The 9,417-nt window shown below is 44.7% G+C and overlaps 1 protein-coding gene across 1 annotated transcript; it reads left to right on the forward strand.

Moving 5' to 3' along the window:
* Positions 1–7,261: 7,261 nt before the first annotated feature.
* LOC145938686 (uncharacterized) lies at positions 7,262–8,887 on the forward strand. Its single transcript, XM_083042452.1, has 2 exons — positions 7,262–7,390; positions 7,436–8,887. Exons 1-2 carry the CDS (start codon positions 7,262–7,264, stop codon positions 8,885–8,887), a joined length of 1,581 nt encoding a protein of 526 aa, XP_082898578.1.
* Positions 8,888–9,417: the final 530 nt, after the last annotated feature.

Below are 9,417 nucleotides of genomic sequence, written 5' to 3' on the forward strand. Positions count from 1 at the left end.
ATTTTCTAATAATTCTAGCTGTTCGTTTATGCGTTTTTCGTCATTTGCGTCCATGGTCCCGAATAATATTTTCGCTATTGAGCCTATTCCGTCTATTAGTCCTCGACGTTTGTTTATAGGTCTTTTGTATATAGTGTTGATTTGATTCATTATGTTATTCAAATATTTTAATTTTCGTTTCGCGATATTATTCGAATTGATACATATGGTCTTATAATAAGGGAGTCGCAAAATAGTTGAATCGCACATTGTTTCTGTTTGTTTTAGATAACTTTTTATTTGTTCCTGTCTGTAGTTTAGGGGTGCTAGGTTTAATTTTACTACTAATTTCCATGTTTTCTTGGAATAGTGTAGTTGACCAATTTGCTCAAAGTATATCCCTGGGCTATGCTTGAATTCCGTTATTTCATACGGTCGATTCTTCTCGCGTTGATTCGCGGATGCTGCAGCGTTGCAGATTAAGAGTGTGAGTGTCCTGTAATAATATATTAAGTGTTTATTTTATCTTTAATGGTATTGCTTTGGTTCGCAACTTTTTATCAGGTGAGAAAGGTGTTAGTTTCATATGTGGGCTCTTGAGTCCTGGGGTGCTTCTGCATCTCATCGTTTAGTCTTATGACAGCTTTTGTGCCGCAAGGTTTAAAAGGAAATTATAATGAGGTCCTCCGATCTGTATTTTAATTGCGTGGTTTGTGCCGACTTCACACCGTGGTGGGAGCCTCTATGCTTGGGGTGTCGGCGTGCGGTGCGTCGTGGTGGGACCGGAGTTGCCCGTTTAGGACGGGCCCGTGCGGCTATCCGCCGGACCGCGGGCACCCCGTTTTCCCTTCGGGTGTCTCTTGACGTTACAACGGGAGTGCGTACCGTGCAGGAGGTGATGCCTGTGCCTCCTGAGGAGGCATTCATGATTCCGGCCATCCGGACCCTTGAGGCCCTTCAGCTGGGGCGGCCCCTCCCTTACGGTTTCGCTGGCCGTGACAACGACGAGGAAGATGATTAAGTAAGTATTAATTTTCTATAAATAGCTTTAATCTATTCGTATGCATGCGCACTGCTTTTCTTCCCTTTTTAATTGTGTAGTTTACGTCGGAATTCTTTTCGGTTATTACGTACGATCCTGCCCATAGTGCATCTAATTTTTTCGTCCCCGTCGGAGCGTCTCGTCGTATACTAGTACTTTGTCGCCTATTTTAAATTTTGTTTCTTTCGTGGATTTATCATAGTACCCTTTGGCTTTTATTTTTTCTTCTTTAATATTCTCTTTCGCGAGTTGGTTTGACGCCCGTATTCTTTCTTTTAATTCTTGCGAGTAGTCGTCGTAACTATACGTTAGTTTAGGCGGTCTCTCTAGGGCTGTCGGTAGGTCCGCTTGATGTCCGTATACTAATTCGAAAGGTGTATGCCCCGTAGCCGTGTGTGGGGTCATGTTATACGTAAACATTGCGTAGGGAATCCACTCGTCCCAGTCTGTTTGGTCGGCATTTATATAGTGTCTTAAATATTCGGCTAACGTGCGGTGTGAACGCTTTAATGCTCCGTTGCTTTCGGGGTGATAAGCTGTTGTCTGAATTTTATCGTGTTAGGTTCTTGGTTTGCGATCGGTATCGCTTTGCTAAATTTGGTTAAATTATCTTGGAAAGTTAGTAAATATTTATTTCCGTTATTAGTAATTGTTAACGGTCCGACTATATCTAACGCGCATTTCTCGAATGGTTTACTCGGCGTGTCCGTAATAATGAGAGGTGCTTTTACTCGTCGCGATAATTTATTTTTCTGGCAAGATTCGCATTTTGAGATATATTTTTCGACATCTTTTGTCAACCCTGGCCAGTTATGATTTAATCGAATTCTTTTTATTGTACGTTCGATTCCCTGATATCCTCCTGTGGGCGCATCGTGATATTCGTAGAGTATTTGTTGTTTCTCCTCTTCGGTATATACTCTTGCGTTATCGACGAGTTTTTCTTCTCCCTCTTCTTTCTCTTCTTCTACTTTGAAGATTTCTCTCTTTCTTCTCTCGCTTGCATCTCGAGTTACGTGTCGGCTTAGCGCGTCGGCGTTCGCGTTTGCTCGTCCGGCCTTGTGAATTATCTCGTAATCGTACTCTTCTAATTTTAATCTCCAGCGGATGAGTCTTGATCCGGGGTCCGTGACGTTGAATAGCTAAATTAGAGGTTTATGGTCGGTTATTATTTTAAATTTTGTTCCATAGACATATGGTCGAAAATGTTTAACTGCCCATTGCTAACAATTCTTTTTCGGTCGTATTGTAATTTTGCTCTGCGCGAGATAACACTCGGCTGGCGTAAGCGATAGGTCGGTACTTGCCTACCGGTCCCTGTGACAGCACGGCTCCGATTGCGTAGTCGGAGGCATCGGTGGTCACGTTGAATTCGTCGATTAAGTCCGGATATTTTATCACTGGCGCGGTCATTAATTTTTCTTTTAGAGTGTCGAATGCGATTTGTTGTTCGTTTCCCCATACAAAAACTTCCGTCTTTTTTGTTAGTTTTCGCGATTCGCGAGAAATCTTCAATGAATTTGCGATAGTAGCCCGCTAGTCCGATAAACGATTGTATGTCTTTTACTTTTTGTGGCGTCGGAAAATTTTTTACCGCGTCTAGTTTCGACGGATCGGGTAATATGGCGTTCTCGGAAATAATATGCCCTAAGTATATTACTTCTTTACGTAAAAATTCGCACTTTTCCGGTTGCAATTTTAAATTATGTTTTCGTAATCTCTGTAGTACGTCCGCGAGTCTTTTGTTATGATCCTCTAAGCTGGATCTGTATATTACGATGTCGTCGAGATAAACGAGACATCTGAGCCCTTGTATCCCTGTTAGTACCGAATTCATTAATCGTTGGAAGGTCGCAGGCGCGTTTTTTAATCCAAACGGCATTCGGTTGAACTCGTAGTGTCCATAGGGGATTGAAAAGGCGGTTTTGTTTTTATCGCGCTCAGCCATCGGTATCTGGTGATACCCTGATGCTAGATCAAACGTCGTAAAATAATTGGCTTTCCCTAACTGGTCCAATATATCGGTAATATTAGGCAAGGGAAATAAGTCGCCTATAGTTAAATCGTTAACTTTCCGGAAGTCTACTACTACCCTGAGTCTTTGTTTTCCTGACGCATCGGCTTTTTTCGGCACTACTAATAATGGAGCATTCCATTGACTCATGCTTGTTCTAATAATTTGGTCTTTTAGCATTCCTTGCACTTGCTTATTTACTTCTGCTTTATGCTTCTCGGGAAGGCGGTATGGTCTTACGTTGACGGGCGAGGTGTCGGCGCGCGTGTTTATCTCGTGCTTTATCGTCGCGGTGCATGTCAGTGGTTCTTCATTTAAATGAAATATATCGCTATACTTTTCACATATCCGTTGTACTGAGCGTTTTTCTTCGTCGTTTAGATGATCCGTGCGTAATAATTGTCAGATTCGTTCGTCGCGCGTTGACGAGTTATGAGTGTCGCCCGTGTGTATCGTGTATACTTTGTGTGCGTTATCTTCACATATGTCTTCTACAGTTACGAGCGGCGTACTAATCTCTACGGTCTCATCGGTCGTATTAATTATACTGACGGGGCACAAAAAATTTTTTGGTTCTACCAGGCATCGTCCAATATATATTTCCGGTGCTGTTTCTTCGGCCTTTATCACGCCTATCTTATTACGATTTGTTGCCGCTTGTATTATTGTTTCGCTACGCGGTTTTAATTGAATTTTATTGTACGGTCGTAATTTTAATATGGCGTTTCCTATTTGAATCTCCTGTTTTTTGTAATCGCACGCGACTTGTTGCTTTTGTAGAAAATTGATTCCTATGATCCCTTCGTATTCCATTGGGAAGTCGTCCTTTACGACATAAATCGCGTGTTTGATTTTTCGGCTGCCTAAATCGATAATCGCGTAGAATTTTCCTATTGTTCGCGCTTTATGCCCGGTTATGCCGATCAAAGTAATTTGTCGTTGTATATCTCGGTTTCACCTTTCAGATGTTTAACTTTTATTAGAGAGACAGTAGCTCCAGAATCGTAGAGCATGTTAATCTTGCCGTTCTTTACTTCGCGTATAGGTAGAGTTATTAAATTCAGGCTCGCTGCTCCACGAGGCATCTGTCGCACGTGAGTCACCTGATATTCAATCGCACGTGTCTTTTTAATCTTTGCTTCTTGCCGTTCTTCCTCGTCACTGCTATGCTCGGAATCGGTATCCCTTTTTCGCGATTGCGGTTTCTTACTGTTCATACTTTTCATTATTCCCTTTAATGTCTTAATATTCGAGCAGTAAATTTAATCTCTTATTTCGCGAAATTGCATTCTCTATTTCGATTATATTCTCTCTTATGAGATTCTATAAATAGCGTTCGCTCGAACTCACCGCATCGCCGATGTATACAGGTCGTTGTGTTTACGCGTTTTTCTTGCCGCACGCGTCCTACCTCGCGCGCCTCTCGCGCTGCCTTCTCAGCGACAATCAGCTGACTCGAATCATCGATCTATCTTCGGTATAGACAAAATTCGACTTTGTCGTTTATATCGTTTATTTAAACCGTCTGTCCTCGATCGACACTCTCATGAGTACCATCGCTCTCTTAACCAGTATCGCTATTCTCTCGAAAATATCTCGTATTATATCTCACGTTTTAATTGTGAATTGTAATAAACTATCAGTTCTTTAATCTGTTAAACTCGCCTCTTTGTTTTTTTGTCGTATAAATTACTTATTAAATAAACTATTATCGATTGAATTCTAGGCTGCGATTTAGAGAGGACGAACCGCTCATCGTTGCTAAACAATTCATTTCTTCTATTAAATTCTGGAACCTGTAATGACTGTTTCGAGAGGACAACCCGCTCACAGTCATATACCGAAACAATAACCGACAGTGAGGACCGCCGCACGTCGACTTATTGTGAAAGTAGCGCAGTCTCCAGAATGTTCTATATGATTTATAATGCCTAAGACACGCCGTGCAGGAAGGAAGAATCAGCTTCGTCGAATAGTCGCGCGTTATTACTACCCGGCAAAACCAAACGAATATTCAGCTATTATTGGCACAGATTATTACAACGATCCTGAATACGAGGCATTATTCACCAAACACGTGCTATTAAGAGAGTGGCCCGCGAAATTATCGCAAAATCGACATCGAAAAACCTGAGCCCCCGCCAGTCGACATCCCAGAAAACGACCCCCGCAAATCCGGTTACCTCCAACGCAGAGCTGAAGCCTTGCACGAGCAATACGAGAAGCCACTCCAAAACATCGTGGAACTGCCACCCACCAACTACAAGCTCGACTAAAAAGTAAGTAGAAGAAATATCTCTCGTCAACTTATGATCCTTCGGTCACTTAAAAGTAACAATAACGTTCTATTTTAATTGTAAATGAACAACTTCTTCAACGGGCAAACCAAACTAAAATAGTACGTAGCTACAGAGTCATAAAAGTGAAACTCGGGTCATGATAGAAAAAAAAGGGTCATGATAGAAAAAAAAGGGTCAGTCATAAAAGTGAAACTCGAGTCCGATAGAAAAAAAAGGATCAGTCATAAAAAAAAAGACAAAGGAGCGATTTCCCTTTCCAAATTCTTTAGCCGGTTTCGCTTTTCGTGCTAGAGTAAGAGAACGGATATTTTCCAATATTAACACGCTTTAATTGTTTAAACAATATATTACTCATGTGTCCGCGTAGTTTTTCCAACCATATTATTCCACCCTTTGAGGAGGAATACGAGACAATCGAGACTGTCGAGACGATTTATTGTCAACGTGCCACAGGGTACATTCATCTAGGTACGGACGCCGCGTTGTGCATACGTTGTTACTTCAAATTAAGCACAAGCGAAAAGTCTAATTGGGTAATTTCAGTAAAGCACCTCCTCATAATCGGTGAGTTGCCCACTGGGATAACGTGTTCCGTGTGTAATTTGAACAGATTGACACAAACTCGCGACCCACACCACCATTGTCTCGTGTGTCAAATCGCATATCTAAAGTATCTCGACGGAGAATAAACTCCCTACACGAACAGTGACGGCAATACAGTAGTGACCGTTTTCCACGCGATTAATTATTCGTTCGACAGGTACCCAGAATACCTCTAACTAAACAACGCAAATTCGTGTTTCCTATTCACTCTTGTATCTATCCGTTCTGGACGCGTGACCATATATTCGGATAGCCTCCGTCGCGGGCAATCCCCGGAAGTAAATCTCCGAAAAGCGACGTTGTCTTGCGCAATAGTCCGAGTACGTTGTTCGTGAAAATATATTCCGCGAATTATACCCCGCGACTCCGCGCGGACGTAACACTACCAAGCTGCGGGTAGTTTTCAACGGGTCAGCTCGCACTTCCACCGGAGACTCGCTAAATAGCTGTCTGCACGCCGGTCCGAAGCTTCAACAAGATATTGACGCGGTCATCTTACGCTGGAGGACACACGAGTTCGCATTTGCCGCTGACATTGAAAAAATGTATCGGCAAATTGTGATACATCCTGATGACCGATTATCAGCAAATTCTCTGGCGCACCTCTGACTCACCTCGCAATTATCAGCTTAGCATAGTGACGTACGGACTGACGTGCGCACCATATATCGCTCTTCGAGCTCTTCAGCAACTTGCCACCGATGAAGAACATGTCTTTCCGCAAGCTTCCAACATCGTGTGTACTGCGATCTGCGTGGATGATGTCCTCTCCGGCGCAGACACTCCGAAAGACGCTCAGGTCAAAGCTCTCCAGCTTATTCAGCTCCTCCGGGCGGGCGGGTTCAACCTTCAAAAGTGGTCAGCCAACAGCGACGATATTCTTCACGGCATCTCGGAGTCATCGCAGAACTCTTCGAATCAGAACTCCAATCAGAAGCTCGAACTCTGGGTCTCACGTGGCATCCAGCATCAGACTCCTTCAAGTTCCACGTAAGCCGTTCTGAGCCAATCATCAAGCTTACTAAAAGATCAATTCTTTCTCGAGTAGCACAGCTGTTCGACCCTCTAGGCTGGCTAGCTCCAATCACCATTCTCGGCAAGATCTTTATATAACAATTATGGAAGTCCAACATAGGATAGGATGATCCGCTGCCACCATCTCTCGAACAGCAATGGAATCGATTTGATGAAGATTTACGCGGAGTTTCTGAGTATTCGATTCCGCGATGGCTCGGCACATCAGTTAACACTCATGGTCTCGAGTTTCATGGATTCTCGGATGTCTCTCAAGATGCTCTCGGCGCAGTGATTTACATACGCACCATGAAAACCTATGCGGATGTCAAAGTCACTCTCCTCGTGGCGAAAAGCAAAGTGGCGCCTCTCAAGAAGCAGACAATTCCTCGTTTGGAGCTAGCAGCAGCCGTTCTACTATCTCGTCTCCTGACTCGCGTTCGTAACCTCCTCGGACTTCAACACGTTCCTGCTCATATTTAGGTCGACTTCAGTGTCAGCCTGGATTGGATTCGTGGACATCCGTCGCAGTGGCAGGAGTTCGTAGCAAATCGAGTCGCCGTCCAGGAGCTTGTTCCAGACGCACGATGGCATCATGTGGCAGGCAGCGATAATCCAGCCGACTGGGTTTCTCGCGGACTTTCGCCAAGTTTGCTGCAGTCACATACTCTGTGGTGGCGTGGACCAATTTGGCTTCAAGGTCCATCCGTAGGGTGGCCAGCTACCGCTCCTTCCATCGACAACGCTATCAATCTTGAAGAGAGGCGGTCTCAAAGAGTCCTCGTCGCGGTCAGTATGCCATCCTCTTGCTGGGATCTAATTGATCACTTTTCCAGTCTTGATCGTCTACTTCGCATCACCGCATGGATTCTGCGCAGCGTCGCCATCTTCAAGAAGGCAGACCATCATTCCTCACAAGCGTTACATCCTGAGGAACTTCTCAAAGCGAGGACACTCTGGCTCAAGGCCACGCAACGAGCTTACTTCTGTCGCGAGCTAGATATTTGTTCCACAAAAACGCCACTGCCAAAAACGCATCAACTTCTCAAATTGGCTCCCTTCGTCGACTCCGAAGGAATTCTTCGTGTTGGCGGACGGTTGAAGAATTCATTGCTTGATCCGGACGGAAAACATCCGGCCATCCTTCCTCGTGATTCTTCGTTCTCACATCTTATCATTTCAGATATTCATAATCGAACTCTACATGGTGGAGCTCAGGTTGTTCTGGCTCTACAACATTATTGGATACTCGGAGGACGTGCCCCGGTCAGTGCTTTCATACGCCGCTGTGTTCGCTGCACACATCGCGCAGCAACTGCTCAAGAGATGATGGGCTCTCTTCCAACATCGCGTGTCACACCAACGCGCCCATTTCTGCACTCCGGAGTTGACTACGCCGGACCTTACACTCTGCGCACTTGGCGAGGCCGAGCATCCAGAACGTACAAGGCTTATATCATTGTTTTCGTCTGTTTTTCAACATCCGCCGTTTATCTTAACCTCGCAACGGATTATTCAACGCAAGGCTTCCTGGCCGCATATCGACGATTTATCGGACGACGAAGAAGATGCATCACCATCTCCAGTGACTGTGGGACGAATCTCGTCGGTGCCGACGCTGAACTCCGACGTCTGTTCAATTCAGCATCGAAGGACGTCGCGGAACTTGCTCACTTATTGGCCGCTGACGGAACGGAGTGGAAATTCAATCCTCCGTCCGCTCCACACTTCGGCGGCAAGTGGGAAGCCGCGGTTAAATCAACGAAATTCCACCTTCGACGACTTCTGGTCGATACCATTCTTACCTATGAGGAGTTCAGCACTCTTCTCACGCAAGTCGAAGCGGTGCTAAATTCGCGACCGCTTTGTACGCTGTCCGACGATCCCGCGGATGTCAGCGCGCTCACACCAGCGCATTTTAGAGTCGTCACTTGACGACGTTCCGACTTCTCGATTATCACGTTGGCAACTCCTACGTCAAATGCTGGATAGATTCTGGACTCGATGGTCAACTGAATATTTGCAACGTCTGCAAACAAGAAACAAATGGCTATCCACCAAGCCTCTTCAAGTCGGTGATCTCGTTCATGTCCTTGACGAGCGATATCCACCTACCAAATGGCTTCTCGCACGCGTGACAGCAGTTCATCCCGGAGCTGACAGTCGCGTACGCGTCGTTACCGTTCGGACCGCCGTTTCCGAGTTTAAAAGACCGATCGTCAAACTCTGTCCGCTTCCGATCGGGACTTAATGTCAATTTTCCTGTTCTTTGTTTTTTTCTTTCGTTAAGATATCGTCACTGTAACTCATCATCGTCACTGTAATTGATCATCTTCACTCTAAATGATCATCATTTCTCATTCAATTATACCATATTTATGTCTATTCTAATCAGCGGCACTAATCACGCCCCTGAAGCGGGCGGTAATGTTCATACTTTTCATTATTCCCTTTAATGTCTTAAT

The sequence above is a fragment of the Prenolepis imparis genome, unplaced genomic scaffold (genome assembly GCF_030444845.1).
Source record: "Prenolepis imparis isolate NDT839.2.m4 unplaced genomic scaffold, iyPreImpa1.0 SCAF_7, whole genome shotgun sequence".
Classification (NCBI taxonomy): domain Eukaryota; kingdom Metazoa; phylum Arthropoda; class Insecta; order Hymenoptera; family Formicidae; genus Prenolepis; species Prenolepis imparis.